General features: G+C 48.8%; 1 protein-coding gene across 7 annotated transcripts in view; it reads left to right on the forward strand.

The window, feature by feature from the left end:
* Positions 1-19,542, forward strand: part of ETS1 (ETS proto-oncogene 1, transcription factor) — a 131,155-nt gene that overhangs the window by 106,935 nt on the left and 4,678 nt on the right. For 5 of the 7 annotated variants that reach the window (XM_038535666.1, XM_038535667.1, XM_038535668.1 and 2 more), the window contains 2 exons: positions 1,218-1,478; positions 19,363-19,481. In XM_038535666.1, coding sequence (XP_038391594.1) covers positions 1,218-1,478; positions 19,363-19,481 — 380 coding nt within the window. The remainder of the gene's footprint in view (positions 1-1,217; positions 1,479-19,362; positions 19,482-19,542) is intronic. The other 2 variants (XM_038535669.1, XM_038535672.1) reach the window with 1 other exon arrangement.

Consider the following 19,542-nt stretch of genomic DNA (forward strand, 5'->3'; position numbering starts at 1 on the left):
TTATAGTAGGACCAGCCACCCCTGAACAATTGAGAGCTGACTTAGTATCTCTACATACACATTTGTCACATCCGTTTGCCCCTTGGCTTGTGCTGACTTGAGATGCTCATGTAGACTCCCGTGATTTAATTTAGGTTGCCTGAAAAGTGTCTGAGAGGGAAACATAGAAAATATTCCTTTGAGCTTTTCAGCTTTTAGATACATTTATTTTCCTCCAAATTATTTATTTTTTTGGTTAGTCTCCCTTTTCATGGCATTTTTTTTTTTTTTTTTTGCCAATGGAAATTTCTCTAGGAGCTATTATGCAATCGTTGCAGCTGTTTATAACCTGGTTTGGGAAATTAATGAACTTGCATGATCTTGTGGTCAGTTAAGAATGCCTTAAGCAACTCTTAGAGTAAAGGATTTCTGACATTGCTATGGACCTTAACTCTTTAATCAACTCCTTTGTGTTTTATTGCCCACACTCCCCCAGTGAAGTATAAGTTTCAAGTACAAAATTGTACTTGGAGGGGCTAAAGAACTTGGATTTCTATTTAGAAGAGCGATAGTGGTTGTATGTGTGTTTTTTTTAATCTCCTGGAAAAAGCATCTCATAACTTATTTCTCTATTTGAGAAAGCATGGAGGCAGGGTGTATATTTCGTTTTAAAATAGTATTTGGAAAAAAATGCTAAAAACTGACACTTAAGTTCCAAGGTCAAGGAAGGTCATGCTGCTCTTAGTCTAACGGAATATTTTTTCTTATGACCAAACTACTTTGCCAAATTGGGCCTTTTGAAATCCACTCGTTGGCCTGAGTTGGAATAGGGAGTTGAGGCTGACACTGCTCCGATTTCTTCATCTCTTCGCTGTCTACTACGTCAGCCAGAAATTCCGTAATATCATGTGTGATGCTCCACTTTTGGATTTCCGGCTCTAGGGATCTTGAGGCCCCAAACACTGGTGTCTCCCTCTGACAGATATGAGCAGCTTGCAGCTGAATCTCTGTCCTCAGGCCTATAACATAAAACAGCACAGTGGCCATGGGCCTGCAGATTGTGACCCACGGTGGCATCCTTCCCCAGACTCAGCCCATAAGCTTCCATTTCCACTGGCCTCTCCTTCCATCCCTCTTGCGGGTCTGATTGGCAATCCGTCCTCACCAAGAGGGTTTTTACAGTTGTCTTTTCCCAATTCCTCCTCCCCCTGCCCTCTTCCTACCTCCTTCACCTCCAGGTAAGCTCGGGGGCCAGGACTCTTTTGAGAGCGTGGAGAGCTACGACAGTTGTGACCGCCTCACCCAGTCCTGGAGCAGCCAGTCATCTTTCAACAGCCTGCAGCGCGTCCCCTCCTATGACAGCTTCGACTCAGAGGACTATCCAGCCGCCCTGCCCAACCACAAGCCCAAGGGCACCTTCAAGGACTATGTGCGTGACCGTGCTGACCTCAACAAGGACAAGCCTGTCATCCCTGCTGCTGCCCTGGCTGGCTACACAGGTAGGTGCCCTGTCCCTGTCTCCGCAGCCTCTGTGTGCTCTTGGCCATGGGTGGGCTCCGTTCCGTACGAGGCACCAAGTGCATCTTCCTAGGCACTGGAGTCCACCTCTCTCTATTTCGGAGGAGTGGGGAGAAGAAGACTCTAGGAGGTCTGGTCAGTCTCTCACACCACTCTGTGACTAGCCATCGATTTTTAGAAGTAAACAGTATCATTCTGTCTCCCAGGGGATCATTTCCAAGAGTGGTAGAAAGAACTTCTCTCTCAAAGGCATCGTTGCAGGGCTTACACTCCAGATTCTTCTGCAGTAGGGTCCTCAGTAGGCTAGCTCTTCAGATGGGAAAAGCATCCTCAGTCACCCCATACTCTGTCTAGATCCTGGCCTCTCAAGGAAACTGGTGTGTGTGTGTGTGTGTGTGTGTGTGTGTGTGTTTATTTTTCCCCCTCATTTAGCTTTAGTATTGATTTTCTTTGAGGAGTGAAAGTTCTAGTAGTGGTGAATAAAGAAAGAGCATAGGGAAAGGAAGATGTATGTTGAAAGCTTAGGCTTTGATTGAGAATCTGGTAATGAAACAATTCATTGTCTGAAGGAGTCATTAGCATGTATGCTGCCTACGCTTGGAGACATTTGAAGAGTGGATCCGAGAAATATCCAAGGAGCATTCATGTGTTAACTATCAAATCCTTCCTGTAGGATCGTAGTGTTTTCTAAGAATTGGAAATTGTGTTGTGAGTGGAGCTTATTTTAAGCTTTGATGACTCAGCTGTGGGGTAGGCCGCTATTGTCTTATAATTGACTCCGCCCTCGGCAAGTAGACATGTGGGGACCCTTTGTGTGGATGGAGGCAAACAATCCTACCTGTGTTTCTAGGGAGGGACCTATCTGATCCTTATTCTTGTGTATGGGAAGTCTCAGGGTTTTACTAGGAAAGGCTTAGGGAAATTACTCCTTCAAAGATCAGGAGTGTGCCTTTCATGCTGCCTTCCACGTAGCTCCTAATGCAGTTCACTGCATGAAGAGGTGCTCAGGAGTTACCTCTGAGTTTTGAGGAAGTGACAACGTCTATATAGAGTCAGGACCCAGAAAGGCACTTGAAGGTCCCCTACCTTGTTCTTTCGACTCCCATAGTCTTTGCTCAAACGTTCCTAGTATGTGGAAATGTGCTACTTTTCAAGGGAGTCCTCTCCCATCTCTGGACAGCAGACTGTTAGAGAGGTGGCCCCTTTCCATTAATGATGTCTGGGAGGAGGAAATGCATATTCATTCAGTCTCTTCCAAGATGTGCAAGAATGCTGGCTTCTGTAGCTTTAGCTCCTAGGTATTTTAAGCCCAGACTCCAGTTGGATGGTGATGAAGGAAGGGAAAAATGCAGTTTAATAAGGGGGAGAAAGGAAAGGCCAAGGAACCTACCGCAGGACTCTGTGGGCTTTGGAGGTGGTGGTGTCTCTACTGGGTTGCGCTTGCTTCTGTTCTTGTCATGTCTGCCATTTGCCAGGGGTAAAAGGCTAGCTCCTCTTCAGCTTCCACCCTGACTTTGTCCTTATTGGAAGTACTTCTGTATTCTCTCTGGCATCCTCACCCTTATAACCACAGGCAGCCACAACCATTGTTCTCCCATGGCAGTTTTCATCATTCTCTCTGTTAGGAACGACATAATGAAAAATTTGCTACTTAGGGTAGTTTTGTGGATAATAAGATTGAGTAAACTGACTTTAATTTCCAAAGTCTGGGTTATGGCCAAAGGAAGCCTTATGGTTGAGGTCATCCTTCATGGGATGAGATTCTGGTCAGGATCCCTGGCTACCACTGCTGAAGATCTAGAAGTTTCTGGGAAGGGCAAAAGGCTGATCTCCACCCCAGATAGAAGCCCCTCTGAAAGTATTACATGTATTAGTTACACATTTTCTATGTGGGAGAAGCCTGCAGCGCTAATGGTCTACAAGGGTGACTTAAAGTGTTTTGACTTTGACGATCTTAGTACCTTGAAAGAATTACCTGAAAGTTGGAGAATCTTTCCAAGTGTCCCAGTTTCATGGCGAGACAGAAAGGGATGAATTGGAAATTCTAAGAACTAGGAACACATATGAAATACAAATTTGAGACAGGAACTGCCCTCAAGTTAGCCAACACCAGGGTGCTACCCGAAAGGCTTCTCTGGTGATCCAGACTCAGAGCCAGAGAGATAAGAGCCTCAGAAAGTTCTTTCAGCACAAAGACAGGTGTGTCCTGGAGGTCTGAGCTATAGTGGATGTCACTTCTCATTCTGGTTGGGTTATTTTTATTTATTTTTTAAAGATTTTATTTATTTATTCATGAGAGACACAGAGAGACCACAGGCAGAAGGAGAAGCAGGCTCCTCACAGGAGCCCGATGTGGGACTCGATCCCAGGACCCCGGGGTCACACCCTGAGCCAAAGGCAGATGCTCAACCACTGAGCCACCCAGGTGCCCCCAGATGGGTTGTTTTTAAAAGTTGCTGTCTCTTTCTCCCTCCCTCGGTCTCTCTCTTCTCTCTGTCTCTCTATCTAAGGGAATCAAACAGTCAGTGAGTGGAAGAAAAGGGAAGGTGACTTTCAGGTAAAGGCCTCAATGACTAAAGTAGGCCCTTGAATTAAAAAGCACGTTTTAAGCATCTCACTATCCAGTGTTGCTCTCTGACCCTGGGGATATAACTTTCACACCATCTCGGATGGTGGTAAGAACAATAGCCCAGAAAACAGAACTACCCTGGGCCGCGCCCCCCCCCCCCCCCAGCTGTAGCACACTGTGTGATTTTAGGCAAATTTACCTTGTACCCTTTTCTACTTTTAGTGAAGTGGAAGTGTACATCCTTATCTTGGTGGTGGGAGATCTGTGAAAATGAAATTTAACTAAATCAATTAATTAATGAGTGCTAGACATTGTACCAGACGTGGGGTGTGGGGAGCTCAGTTATAACAAATCCATTGTTTCAGCAAATGTTTCTGAGCACATGTTGAGTGCAGATAAAGGCCAGTTGCCCTTGGGGGTTCATTATCTTGTCACATTCAAGATATTAGAATCATCCTTAGACTTGGCCTGAATTTTCTTCATGTTGTGGTCTGAATGAAGGTCAGGATTTTGTGTCAGGCACGTGGGGGGCAGCCCAAATTTTGGTGACGTTTTTCCTGGGCTCAGTGCCTGGCGAACATCTGTCCACACTGCAAACTCCTTCTACTTAGCGGTTCCCTTGCTCTCACATTGCACCCTCGTTGTGGTCCCTAATGATTCCAGGTACATCCCAGGGAGTGGGAATGGGGATGGAACATCCCCGCACAGCCCCCGCCACCAGCCCAGAAGCTTGCAGTGCCTGGGATTCCTAGAAATGGGGCTCTGACCGTGCGCAGACGTGTGAGGATGAGCTAAAGTATGGAAAAGTGCTTTGGAAAGCGGAGCGCATCGTATGAGTGTTGGCAAACTTTCTATGGCCTATAAAAGTCAGGCCTCTTTTCTGTCTCAAGTTCTGCCTCCTTTTTGTTCATTCCCTTAAAATCCGATTACTCGAGAGTATGTGTGGCCACACCGTGGGAGCACTTGCACCCTGACTTCCCCGTTGCTTGGCGTGGACTACAGTGTGTTTGCACGGAGCCTTCGGGAAGACCGTCATTTCCCTGCCATTACACGCGGGGGGCCTTTGTCTGCATCACCTTCAAAGGAATACATTTCACTTCTTCATATGATGTCTTAGTTACTGCACTGTACGTGTGGAAATCAGTTAGAAACTGAATTTTCACATTCTCTTGCACAGTTACATTCTTCCTCCGAAGATAAGAAAATTGCATCAACCTTCACTGGGCTCCCATGGCAACTTGTTAAATTAGGTCAAGATGTGGGGGCAGATAACATGGCTTGAAAGCCTGCCTGTGAGCTGAGTTAAGAATACATCAAATGCAATGCTGGCTTCCGCCAAAATGTACCTTCTTACCTTACTGTGAACTGCTTACGGTTATCAAACTGATACAATCAGAAAGCTCCATTTTCTCTTGTTTGAAGATACATTATGAACCCCATCTAATTACAAAACAATCTGAGAGAAGTGGCCCAGTGTTTTCTATCTATTTAATAGACCTAAAGAAAATGTTCTCCAGATCCCTGAAAAATGGAGGGATTTTTGACTTTTTTTCCCCCCAAGTTGCAGTAGCTACAGAAGAATATACTGTATTGTCAAGTAGTATTCTCTCCTCTTCCAGCCCCATTTTATAGATGATGGAACTGAGGCACAAAAAGTGAGTTATTCAGGACTGTATAATTGCCGTGTGCCCAGAAGTAGCTCCTGAATTGAACCCTGAGTGCCAGATGTCTCACTCGATGGTGAAATCTATCTCCATGTTAAAGAATGAGCATACTCATTGCTTATCTCAGTTGCTTTCATATAGTAGATTAGGGGCCTCGTGTCCCGTTTGTTAGCAATTAGCCCCGTGTGTATGTGGGTTAGAGGTATGTAGGACATAGTGCTGGTCTTTGGCTTCAGTCTAGAGTTATTGGCCTATAAGTCACCTTCATAGAACTTCATTCCAGATTGCCAGACAGATAAGGCATTGCCACAGATAAGGCATCTGTTTCTATCACTTCTGCAACTCTTCTTGAGGCGGGCCTGGTGGTAAGGCTATTGTTGTCCAATGCCTGAGTATGTCCCCACCTAGAGTTGCAAAATCCTCAATGAGGTGATCTCTTTTTCATCCTGAAGCCTGAAAAGGGCTAAGCCCAAAGCCATCAATTAACTGTCAGGGAATTTGGTCTTCCAGTGCTGTGCAGATTTGTGAAAATACAGTCCCTCATTTTCCTTATGGCTAAATTTGGGTTATCTGGAATTCACCTTTCAAATACTTTTGCATGAAGCATCACACACACACACACGAGTGCTAGTCTTGTAGATAAAGAAGCCCCACACATTCCCTGTAGGTCCTCTCAAATTGCTTCTGGCCTGAAAGAAATCTTGCCCCATAACAGGTGGCTCTAGAGCCAGTCTGAGGTCCTATAGGAAGAAAGTCCCTGGGCTAAACCCAGAACCTTGGAGTTCTGGCTTGTAGTTAAGTTTTAGGCTTCAGTAACCCAGAGCTACTGCTAAAACATGTTTTTGAAAATAAACAGCTTCATTGCAAAGGAAGTGCTTCAAAGCCCTTCAATTCAGAATGAAACCTGAGATTTGGCAGCGTTACCTGAAATCACAGTTTTCTGAAGGAAAACTGGGTTGCAAAAAAAAAAGTCTCAAGGTACTCAGGTACAAATAGCAGCTGAGGGAGCTTTTGGTACGAGTCTTCATTACTGATAAGGAAAGGGGAGAGGGGTCACCAGAGTAAGTTTATAGTGCAGCATCAGTTTGTGCAGAGAGTTCTAAAATCCTAAACCCAGGTGCCTACGTTCTTAAAGAAGCATAGGGCTCTTTAATTTGGGGGCCAAGGGAGGATTACTACCCAAGCCAAGCGCTGGAATCTAGTGTCTGCCTATAAATGCTGTCAGTTTAAGAGAGTGTGAATTGACCAAAGTCGAGAAGAAAGAACTCATTGGCCTGAACACAGAACCCTGGTCCCCGTTTGGGGTGCTTGCTGCCTTTTCCACGGGCCCCGAGGTTCTTGGGGGCAGGCAAAGCTGGGGCTGGCCACCACGGTCTCCATAGAGAGCATCCTTGGGTAGCAGTTGACTGGGCAGGAGGACGAGACCTAGAGAGGAGGAGGGCAGCAACAGAGGAGGGCTCCCCTTTCTGGCTCCGATGCCCTGTGACCCGCAGGTTGCAGGAAGCCAGGCTGAGCCCTGGGCCTAAGCGGGACCTTGCTGCCCGCCAGCACCTCGGACGCTGCGCGGATTCCCATTCTGGGTGCTGTGTTTGGCTGTGGGTCCTGGGTAGGGGGCGGGGGCGTGGGATGGTTTGGGGGCATCTCCCTGGGGAGAGGCTGGCGGGGAGATGGCGTGGAGCGGGGGGGGGGGGGCAGGCTCTTGGGCACTTAGCACTGGCCGGGTGGGCGCTGCCCCGGTTTCTGCCTCCTGACGGCCTTGGGGACCCTTCCTGCCCCTCTGCCGCGAGGAGAAAGAGATCACGAGTGGCCGGATTCGGCCTCACTGTTCATTTTCCTTTTTCGAAATGTCTTTTAAAAACTATGGAAAAGGAGGCGCCTGCGTCCAGCGGCCGTTGGGGAGGGAAGCAGCCGCCGGGCTGGGGGGCAGCAGTGCCGGGAGGGCCGTCCCCCCACCCAACTCCGCTGCTGGCTCTGCTTCCAGCGATCGGGGCCGCGTGGACGCGTGGGCTCGGGGTGGCAGGGACCCCGAGGCCTCACCGTGTGGGGGTCGCTGTTCCTGGAACAAGACCTAACTGCATGCGATGGACCTGGGTGGTGACGGTTCTGGAACTCAGCTCTGTCTCCAGTTCGACACCCCACCTGTCGTGCCTTCGAAGCCCAGTGTTTCCGCCGCGGCCTCTGGACCTGGTCCCTGTGCCCCGCCGGCCGTGGACGGCTCCCACGGGCTGCGCCCAGGCCCCCGCGTCGCCCTCCTTCCCCCCCGGTGGCCCGCCCCACGCTAGGGCCCCGGCCGTCGTCTCCGTCCTCTCTGCGGCCATCCTCACGCCGCCTGCAGCTTGGGGGGCTGCCCCCCGGGAGTCCGGGGGGAGCAGCCGAGCCGGAGGCCTTGAGGCCTGAGGGGCCCCTGCGGGAGCCCAGGCCTGAGTGTGTCCCCGCTCTGCCGCTGACTGTGTGCAACCTCAGGCAAGCGGATGTCACTGTGCCTCAGTGTCCCTATCGGCGACACGCTAACACTAGCACGTACCATCTCGGGGTGTTGCAGAAAGCACCTAGGACCCCCGCTAGGCCACCGCAAGCCCTCTCAAGTGCTGGTTGGTACCACGCTTCCATATTCTCCAACCTCCATCCATCCAATGTAATTCTTTTTTTTTTTTAATTTTATTTATTTATTCATGAGAGTCACACAAAGAGAGAAAGAGAGAGAAAGAGAGAAGCAGAGACACAGGCAGAGGGAGAAGCAGGCTCCATGCAGGGAGCCCGACGTGGGACTCGATCCCGGGTCTCCAGGATCACGCCCTGGGCCGAAGGCGGCGCTGAACCGCTGAGCTACCTTGGCTGCCCCTAATTCTTTTTTAATAAAGATTTTATTTATTTATTTTATATATTTGAGAGAGAGAGAGAGAGAGAGAGAGAGAGCATGAGCGGCGGGGGGAGAGGCAGAGGGAGAGGGAGAAGCGGGGAGCCCACTCAGGGTTCAATCCCAGGACCCCAGGATCATGACCTGACCTGAAGGCAGACGCTTAACTGACTGAGCCAGCCAGGTGCCCCTCCGATATAATTCCGTATTTATATTTCTTGAGGTCAGGGGACCGTGTATTTTATTTAGAGGATTGCAGTCACCCGTGGCAGTGACTTAGGGCCCAGAAGACATTTAACGTCAGATTAGGTCATTTCAGCTATTTCTGCTCACCCCACATGTGTGTTAGGCTCTTGCTATGCCCCAGCCTCTTTCATTTACTTTTTTTTTTTTTTTTTTAAACTGTCGCCAACAACCTCATGAGGTAGGATCGGTTATTCTCATTGTACAAACGAGGGACTCAAGGTTCGGGGGGCGGGGGGGAAGGGTCTAGCCCAAAGTCCCAACAGAAAACCACAAGGAAGATACCGTTCAGAGCTTTTCACAATGTCAGACAAGTAGTAGGAAAATCATCACTTTTAGTGGACATGTTGGTGTGTTATTTTGGGTCTGCTAAGACGCAGGTGGCACGATGTGGTGAGACGGGCGAGAAATATTACTGGGGTGTGAGGGAGATCTGTGAAGGGCAGGCAGGGGAGCCCCGAGGCCCTGCCGCAGGTCCGTCACCTGGAAAAGGAAGAGGGAAGGAGAATCTGAATGGGGAAGAGCCTCCACCTGCTGCTCGGTTCCGAGAAAGGTTTGTCCAGGCCCCCGGGGCATCCCCAGGTCAAGGGTGCCCAGTGGAGGAGCGCCTCCTCCTGCAGCAGGAGGTCTGAGTAGCACCTTGTCGTGGCTGCCACAGCTCGGGTGACCGTCCCGTCAGACCCGACGGATGGACGGGGCTTGTCAGAGAGGCCAGCCCGGCTTTTCTGTCTGGCTAGTTGTCCAGCAGAGCTCAAGACCCCAGTCCCCGTGCTCCTGGGGGCCGGTGACAGGCCTCAGAGCTCGGTGCCTATTGTCGACTGTAACAAGGCAAATGGCATTGTCTTGCGTGTGACTCACCTCTCCCTGAGAATCACAAGAGTGAAAGTTCTCCTAAGGTGAGTGAATGTGAAAGTTCATACTTCGCCGGGAGGTTGGGACGCTCTTGGCTGGAGAGGTGCTCGCAGGGCGCAGCTCTGTGGAGGTGTTTGACGTTCAGAGGCGAGGTGGGTGCAGGTTTTTCTAAAGGCCTCTCAAGGCTAAGCTCTCGGTCCTTTCTTCTTTAAAAGCCAGGCGTAGGTAGGACATGCTCAGCTCTCCGCACGATGGTGGAACAAAACGTGTTTTTTTCTGCTGCCTCTTTGGCTGTCGATCACGTTCTGTTTGTCATCCCACCCAGTCTGGCTACCTCGCCTTACATTTGAGGGGCGTTCAGAAATTATTTTCCGGATGACGGCTGGAAAACTTCAATGCCCCGATGGGGATGTAGCTCACCTCCCCAAGACTTCGCTCGTCCCTTCCCGCATCCCTGATCCGCAGGGGCAGCGTCACTGCTAGGACAAAATAAATTCCAGAGCCTGCACTCAGCCTACGGAGAGGAAGGACAGGCTTCAGAATCCCCAGATTCTACTTTCTGATCCTAATCAGCGCACATATCTTTCTTTCTTCCTGTTACCTAGATACATCATCGTCGGGAGGCAGTTTCTATAGACCTCTGCATTGGCTTGAAAACGCATTTCTTTGGTTTCTAACAAAATTTCACCCCATACCCTCAAATCCAAACCTAACCCATTTCTGGTGACTTCTTAAAACAGTCAGTTACCTAGAAGACATCAGAAGGAAAAGCTCTAAAGAACCCACTTCCTGACACGAGCTTCCCCAGCTCTCTGTCCGAGGCTGAGTGGTAGCTTGAGTATGGTTCCCCAGAGCCCTTGGGTTGGGAGGCAAGAGGTGGCTGCATTTGAATCCAGGCTGCCCCTTTAAGAGACGACCAGTCTCCTTTCTCCCTCCACCCCCACACAGGTGTACTTGAGCACCTGCAGGTGCAGGAGCCCAAGTGAAAACAAGGGTCTTTCCTCCATAGGCTCACTAAACGCGTGTAACCCTCTTGTTCTCAGGACCAGCACAAGCTGGCTGGGGCAGGGATGGGGGTGGAGGCTCAAGTACGCCTGTTCCAGGTGGGGCAGCCTGGGCTCGTGGCCCGGCCTGTCCTGGACATCGATTAGCTGGACGGGACTTTCTGCTTTCCCTCCGGGTCATGCTGTGGGATGTGTCCCTAGGCCCAGACTCCAGGCCCGACCTTTGTGAGCTCTGCTGCTGAATCCCTGCTGGGTCGGCCCTACATAATAATTAGTGGAGTAGGCTTTGTGAGGAGCATAAATGATTAGGGAGAAAAAGCACATTGGGGGAAAGAGGATCTAAGTCTGTCTGTGGCCAAGATTTCCCCAAACCGTAAATGTCTGTGATACTTTCACTTGCAAAGCAGTTTGCATCTGTTCTTTTTTGTGCATACCTACTTTGAATCAGAGCAAGAACTTCACAGAGTTATCCCTGACTATCACAAATCTGCACTGGTCCTTCTCATGTACAGTATTTTTTTTTTTTAAATGTCGCAGTTATAGACTTTAACCTTTCTTTTAACCTGCAACTTTATCCCTTTCCGAAGTTGCCATGTTAAAAGGCCAATTTAATTCTTGGAAGAATAATTGAATTTTATCTAGTGCTTTCGCTATGTTTAATTTTTAAAAAATGTCATCCTTTCAATCTGTCTTTCTTTGAAAACTCTGCTTTTGAAAATACATTTTCTGTTGTTTCGTTCTTCTGTTCAATCCCATTGTTGTATTTGATATTATATTGGACGCTGTGGTTGCCTCTCTATATACGTGTATGTGTGTATAAATTTATATTTATGTATTCTTTTTGATAACAGGGACTCAGTTTACATTTCTATCAAGTAGGGAGGAGCAAGGATAACTATTTCCGTTTTAGGGACAGGAACACTAAAGCCCAGAGAGGTTAAATTAGTTGTGCAAGATCGTGCAGCGAATCAGGGAGGAAGTGGGATCAAAGTGCTAGATGCTTGACCTCCCCACCTGGGGCACTCCTTGGGCGTATATATTTTTTGATTTCTTAGGGTACCGTCCACTCTCATCTCTCAGTTTTCCACCACTTGACATGTTGGTTTATTTTCAGTGTTTTTTTTTTTTTCTTTCTCCTTTCTTTTGCTCTAACGTGCCAGAGACACGGACTTGACATCAAAGGCTGGTTTTAATTGATTCGAGAGCTGTTTTCTGTCTTGCTTCCATTGTGAGCTACTGGCTCTTTTGAGCAATAAATAAATGCAAGTTCATGAAGTCATTGTCCATTATGTTCATGGAGGGTGTTCTCCGGGGACCCGTCAGATAGTATTCTTTGTGGCCGTGTGTTGAATTTTTAGAACCTGTATCCCCAACTGCTGGTCCTTGAGTTGTTAGCGATTGATACAGGAACTTCCTGATGGACCATGTGATTCATTGAGCCGAGGCATTGTTGACTAGTTATGGAACGTACCATATTTAGATCATATTGGAGATGAGAGGACATCGGGTTGGGGTTGAGTCAAAGGAAGGGCATAACTCAGAAGAAATGGGGAAAAGGTACCTACAGAGGTAAACCCAAGCCAAAATATCAAGCAATCTCTGTCCCTCCTTTTCTTTTAAAAGTCTTTGAAAAGACCACCAGTGCTTTGGTGGCCAAACCATGCAGTAGTTAGTTATTCATTCTCAGGCAAAAGAGCTTTGCAGCTTTGGGTGGAGTTTGGTTCAGAGGGCAAGCACCTGTCAGGAGAAGGAGGGCAAGAACTCATCAGGATGTTTCCTGGTCGTCACCCAACTTTGTTTCATAAGGACTTAGTGGAAATAGATCTTTTGTGAATGATCGTTTAGAAGGGGGTTGACAGGAAGGGCGTGATGCTTCCTAGACTCTGGGGTCACCCCCTGTACCACCAGCGGTGGGCACCTTTGCAGTGGCAGGAGGGGAAGATAGATTTGTGAACAGATGGGTCATTTCTGGATTTGGGTGTTCTGTTTTTGCCATCATCGTTTGGCTGTGGGTAGAGACACCTGGGTGGAAGGGAGGGGCCAGTCAAGGCCCCGTTCCTCTGGTTTAGGACCACCTGCCAGATGTGTGCTCTTAGAGCAGAGTCTACCCTGTTGCAAGGGTGACCAACCATGAGAGTTTCATAGGTTAAAATAAATGTGGTGTCCTGCCCACACTGAGATATTTGATTTGACTTTTAGAGTCAAGCTGAAGAGATTAACTTCTCAAAGTAGCAAATGAATCCCCAAAGGACAGGTGGTGTGGGCGTTTTTATTTTGGGGAACGTGTTGATCCAACAGCCTGGGAGTCACTCATGTTGATTAGTCCCAGATAGGGTTTAATAGAGAGAAGCAGCTGGGGTAGCCTTTCAGATCCTTACACCTTCCTGCAGAGGACGAGTGCTTCAGCTGTACGAGCCTGTAAATGTTTACTGAGCACTTGTCCCAAACACCATACCTGCCACCAAGAAAAGAGGTGTCAGAAAGATGTAGCCTGTGTGCAAAGGAGCTAACAACTGGCGTCATTCGACAGCAAGTCGCCTTTAGGTTGTTGGTATCTGTTGGGGAGACCCCCACCTAGGCTTTGGATTGCACCCCGGCAAAAACACCCCCTCTGCCCTGGAGAGCATATATACTAGTGATAAGAGAGATGGGCCAGGGCAGACACACCCTCAGGCTGGTCTCGGTAGGCGTACCCCAAGAGAAGGCTCCCGGAGAGCGCGACTGGCCCGTGCTGACCTCCGTCTGCATGGAATTCAGCTCTCACATGTTAGCCTCATGCTGGGGCACCGATGACCAGGTGAGGTCTTGCTGTTGAAATGAAAAAGAAAAATTGAAGTGCAGTCCTGCACCCTGTTCACCAGCAGTGAGTCCATGGCCATGGCCTAGAAAATGAGAAGACACCCGACAGGCTGTCCAACGGAAAGTATGATTGCCAGGAGGCTCTTACTAGGATTTTTGTCCGCGCCTCTTTCCATGTATTGAACTTGTTCACTTCTTAGACTCAGAGTAAGGAAACAATAACAACCGCAGCAGCTGGGCAGCAGGGGATTTTAAATAACCGACCCTCATCAGGATAGATGACGGGCCTTCTAGTTCCTGGATGAGGAGAGGGGACCTAAAGCATCACCCAGATGAGTAGGAATTTACTTGAAGCTTTGCCTTAAAAAAAAAAAAAAATGAGACTAGGGCACCTGGGTGGCTCAGTGGTTGAACATCTGCCTTCAGCCCAGGGCCTGATCCTGGAGACCTGGGATCGAGTCCCACATCGGGCTCCCTGCAGGGAGCCTGCTTCTCTCTCTGCCTGTGTCTCTGCCTCTCTCTCTGTGTCTCTCATGAATAAATAAATAAGATCTTTAAAAATAAATGAGACTGACACCTTGGATTTGAAGTGCCTTGAGGGTCCCCACCTGATACTCTTGCTTCTAAGGTTTCGTCACGTTCTTCAAATCAGAACTGCCAGTGTTGTACTAAGAACTTTCCTCTTACCCAGAAGCTGAGGAGAACAAAGCAGTCAGAGGAAATCCCCCTGCTGCAGCCAGCGAGGAGCTGGAGGCCCAGCCAGTGTGTGTGTGTGTGTGTGTGTGTGTGTGTGGTGCCCTCCCTCCTGCACTTCTGGGGAGAGAGACTCTCTTCTAACAGGGACCCCTCTGTTGTTGTGGCTGAGAGTTTCTACTTGAGAAGCATAGTTTCCCAGTGATGCCACCGGATTCCTGATGTGTGACACCCCGGGGCAGCATGGTGAAGGACGCCGTTGACTGCCTTGGGGCCCCCAGACAGGCACACCATTGTGAGTCACACTGAGTATGCGAACTCCCCCTTCCCATGACTGGCACTATTCTTAGTACCATTCTCTGCTCCCTGGGACAGAGGTCACTGGGAGCACCGTCCAGTTGGGTGGGTGGGTGGGGCTGGGTACAGGGAGAAGGAGGAAGAGGCTTTAGGGTTTTAGGATATGGTGAAGCAAGGGCAAGAGATGCAGCCCCAGGGATTTGGGCAGAGCTACCCGAGGCAATCCAGAAATGTCCTCTGGGAGAGTCTGTGACTGGGAGCACCAGCCTCATTCCCTTGGTTCAGCAAGTCTGGGCCTTAAGAAGTGCCCATGGCCCAGATACGGGTCGCCAGTGTACATCCAGTCCTGGAGCTGCCTCCCAGCTGTGTGCTTCCATCAGGTGGCCCTCGTATCCCTGCCCAGACCTGAAGTGAACGTGACACCTGGTTGTGGAAGCAAGTGTAAGACTGACTGTCCACGAGTCCGTCCAGGGGATGGACCTACCCCGGACCCAGAATGTGCGCCCTGACCCGGCGTTTGCAACCGCGACAATAATTTGTGTCCTTCCTATTTATGGCTCCCCATAACCCAAAGGGCAATCTGCAAAAGGGGGGACCCCTGGGTGGCTCAGTGGTGGAGCGTCTGCCTTCTGCTCAGGGCGTGACCCCGGGGTCCCGGGATCGAGTCCTGCATCGGGCTCCTTGCAGGGAGCCTGCTTCCCCCTCTGCCTGTGTCTCTGCCTCTCTCTATCTGTCATGGATAAATAAATAAAATCTTAAAAAAAAAAAAAAAAAGAGTCCTCAGGAAAGAGGAATCTTTGGGGGTGGATCTCACGGGCTCCTTTCATTTGGTGCCACACGCAAGCCTTCTGAAGGCTGAACAGCCCCTTAGGAGACCCATGGCAGGAGCCCTGTGTGTGCCTGTCAGCAAGGGTGGGTTCACAGGATCTGTCTTCCAGAATCGGGGGAAGGAGACTTGAGCTGACATCACCGTGTTTTGCCTTTGCTTGTTGTGAAGCTGACCAGAGACATTTCTCCCCATTAAAGTCCGTATGCTTTTGTTAGGCATCTGGTTTTCCTATTTAGGCTCCCTCTTGCCTGCGGTGTAAATAGGAAAAAAAGAAGTTTGAGAGCACCTCACCCACGATCTGGGCTCCTAGTTCCCAAGTTTCACAGTTTTATGTTCCTTATGAACAGAGGAAGATTCACCATGGGGAAAACAAACAAACAAACCCACAGACGACAAGAATTCACCCTGCCGCCGCCGCCCCACCACCCGGCCCCACAGGCAGACACGGATCACACACAGGCCTGCGACGTGTCCGTTCGGGCCGTGGCACCGGGCAGGAGAAACAGCAAGGGTAGTCCTGTCCGTCGTCCCTGCCTCTGGGAGCTGCTGCCAGCGACGGGACTTAAACTCCCCGCTTTGCACTTTCTGGCTGCCCCGTCTCAAGGGCCAGGGACTGGGAGGCGTTCTTGGGCCTTTCTCTTGGGGGCCTGGAATGTGGCTGCTGCTCCCCGCCAATGACCAGGATGTGCCTGGGCGGAAGGATCCCGATCTGTCCTTCCTTCCTCTCCCGCAGCTTGGTGTGACTAGCCCTCCGCTCTCCAAAGGGATGTGAAGATGAATAGTGGGAAAGAGGTTTGAAGGTAGATAGTGGGAGGGAGAAGAGTGAAATTACAGCCTAACAGCCACGAGGGGACTGACCCGTTGGGCTGGAAAGGTCACCTGTGGAGATGAACCACAAGGTCACCAGTGGTCGGATGGTCAGGAGAACCGTTGGCCATGCAGTGTCCTGAGTCTGCTGTGACAAGTGAAAAAGAGATGCTTTAAAAAAAAAAAAAAAAAAAAAACTTGGTCCTTTTACCCATTGGCTCCCCTCAGCCAGCCAGGCTGTTGGGAGGCCAGCTTCCAGGACAAAGCAGCGTGAAGATGAAGGGCTTGGGGGTCAGACTGCCTGGGCTCCACTCAATGGCCATTTTACTCCTTAGTGGCCTTGGACGAGGCCAGTGGACACAAGGGACACAGTACCTCAGTTTTATCTGTTGCAAAAATGGTGAAAGCAGGGCAGCCCCAGTGGCGCAGTGGTTTAGTGCCGCCTGCAGCCCGGGGTGTGATCCTAGAGGCCCGGGTTCGAGTCCCACGTTGGGCTCCCTGCATGGAGCCTGCTTCTGTCTCTGCCTCTCTCTCTCTCTCCCTTTCTCTCTCTCTCTCTCTGTGTCTCTATGAATAAATAAAATATTTTAATAAAAAAAATTGTAAAAGCAAATTTGATAATCTACTCCCTGGAGTTATCTTTAGGAATAAATGGGATGAATATAAAGCATCCCATGCAGTGTCTGGTGCATAGTAAGTACACAACTCCCAACTTTTGTTTGCTTTTTTCTTTGTCTGGGGCCTTTTTTTTTTTTTTTAAGTTTTTATGTATTTATTCATGAGAGACACAGATTGAGAGAGAGAGAGAGAGAGAGAGAGAAGCAGATTCTCTGTGGGGAGCCAGATGCGGGATTCAATCCCAGCACCCTGGGATCATACCCTGAGCCAAAGGTAGATGCTCAACCACGGAGCCACCAGGAGTCCCTGTCTGGGGTCTTAAAGCAACTGCCCTGTCTTAGGTCTCCAATCTGTGGCCTTGGCCCAGGAGAGGACTGTAGACTCCAGGGCCCATTCCCATAGTTTGAGTAGTTGACTTTTCTTTGTCATATCTCTCTTGAGAATAATATTAAGACAGCGATGTCCTCTGGGGTAGAGTCATTTTGCGCCGCCTCAGGAAATCTGGTCTTTGGCAAGGGTTGTTACAACTGCTTTTTTCTGAGTTTCTTTGCTACCTGAAATTCCATAGCATTTCTTAGTAGAGACGTGTACTTAGCCTGCCCATCCAGGACGGCTTCTCAACGGATTCCTCACGTAGGGTCACGTTTCATCCAGTGAGCCGAGCCGGGCAGTAGTGGCTGGCAACGTTAACTCAACTCCCAACAAATCTGCAAATGTGCCTGAGTTGTATGCGAAATGGTGTTTTAACAGGGGGTGAAACGGAAGAGGGTAGAGCTTTCCCGGTGAATGGTCTGGGCTGTTTCTTTGAATATTATTTTGTAGGATCCACTGAATCATTTTTTTAAATAAATTTATTTTTTATTGGTGTTCGATTTGCCAACATAAAGAATAACACCCAGTACTCATCCCGTCAAGTGCCCACCTCACCACTAAATCATTTTATTCTAGAGTATGCATAAGGTATTTCTTACAGGATGGTTTTAAGGTGCTCAAGGTGCATTCCCAGCAAATAAGGTACAGCTATTTCATCTTCCATATTTAGCTTGGACTGTGGGGAGGAGGATACGGAGAATCTCCTCCAGCAGACAGTCGCATATCCACGTCGGTGCCTATGGCCCGGGTGCTTGGATCCTGAAGGCCTGGGCACTAGAGCCAGCACCACCACTTTCTCACTGTGCCCTGGTGCAAAATCACATCGTTTTTTTCTTTTCCTGCTTTAATAGAATGGAAAGAGTAAGACCAGTTGTGCTTTGCCTATAGAGAGGTCCAGGGTGTGGATTTTAGGAGTCAGCAAAATGATGCATGTGAACGTACCTTGTAGAAGTATAAGCTCTAACAAGAGATCACCCCTCTAGATTGTAAAGAACATTTCTGGTTTTAGATTTATTTATTTATTTATTTGATTTGTGTGTGTGTGTGTGTGTGTGTGTGTGTGTGTGTGTGTGTGTTTAGATTTAAAAAAGCTGGTCTCCCATTGAATTACACTTTACTCTTGATGGGACAAATCTGAAGCTCAGGTTAAAGGTTAGAGCTCTAGAAAGTCAAGTTTTCCTGTATGAGTTAGAGTGTGCCTGGCTTCCTACGTCTGCATGGACTGGCTCTTTCTCAACCCTGCTCTGTCCAGATGGCTTCCGAGATGGTGTAGACATCTCACAAGCACCACGGACTGTTGAACCCATCTTTGTTTCTCTGGCTATACCCATAAACTAGATAGGAATCACTGGCAGCATTGTCATATCTGAACAGGAAGTTATCTTAAAAGGAAATTTGTTAGCATAAATCCTTTAGCATAAGATAAATTGACGATCAGAGTATGTCTGGCTTTCCAGAACTAAGATCTTGGCAGTGTTGATGTCTAAGACAAGAGAACTGTGTGTGTGTGCACATAAGTTAGAATATACTGAACCCATAAATGATGTCTGAGACGGTCCTCACCTGACCTCTGAGGATTTTGTGGAGGGGCAGGTGAATCCCTTACAGAGTGATGGCGTCCTCCTTTCTTAGCTTGGGTGCCTGCCTGTGAGTGGGCCTGGTGGGGAACGGGATGGTGGTGGAGAGTATTATGACCTTATGACCGAAAGAATATCTAACTTCTGTGTCCTTGTTCGATGACCCCAGCATAGGGATCCTTGTCACTGACGAAGCAGGGGCCAGAGGCTAAGACAGAAAAGCATTTCTGGGGTTGGACTTCAGATTGGAACTGGCAAAGATCTTCCTTAGTTACTATCTTTATTCCTAGTTAAGGCAAAAATAATGAGTCAGTGCTTGAAGGCACAAAAGATTGTGCTGCCTTAGGATATCCCAGAGGATTCATCTAGTAATAATTTTCTTTCTAGGGTTTGCATAGCAGCAGACATGGACTGACCTTGGAGTCAGTCAAAATAATATTGATAAGACAAGGGTATATTGTAAGGTTTTTGTGTTTTTGTTTTTTTTTCCCCAATAGGAAGTTTTCCACCTTGCAGTCCTTTTGAACTCATAGCACCTCCTCCAACATTTGTGCTATGTGCTGCCTTCATTCTCTCGGGGCTGGATGGACTGGAGGGGAGGCAGGAGGAGTGCTATATAATGGGATTAATTGCTGGCAGTGCTGAGCATCTGGTGTAATGATTCACAATGGCTTGTGTTTCCAGGCAGTGGACCAATCCAGCTGTGGCAGTTTCTTCTGGAATTACTCACTGATAAATCCTGTCAGTCTTTTATCAGCTGGACAGGAGATGGCTGGGAGTTCAAGCTTTCTGACCCAGATGAGGTAAGAGGGGAGTGGCTTGAGAGCCCTGTGTTGGAGGAGGATGAGAGTGAACTCTGGAAAG

Source organism: Canis lupus, chromosome 5 (assembly GCF_011100685.1).
Source record: "Canis lupus familiaris isolate Mischka breed German Shepherd chromosome 5, alternate assembly UU_Cfam_GSD_1.0, whole genome shotgun sequence".
Classification (NCBI taxonomy): domain Eukaryota; kingdom Metazoa; phylum Chordata; class Mammalia; order Carnivora; family Canidae; genus Canis; species Canis lupus.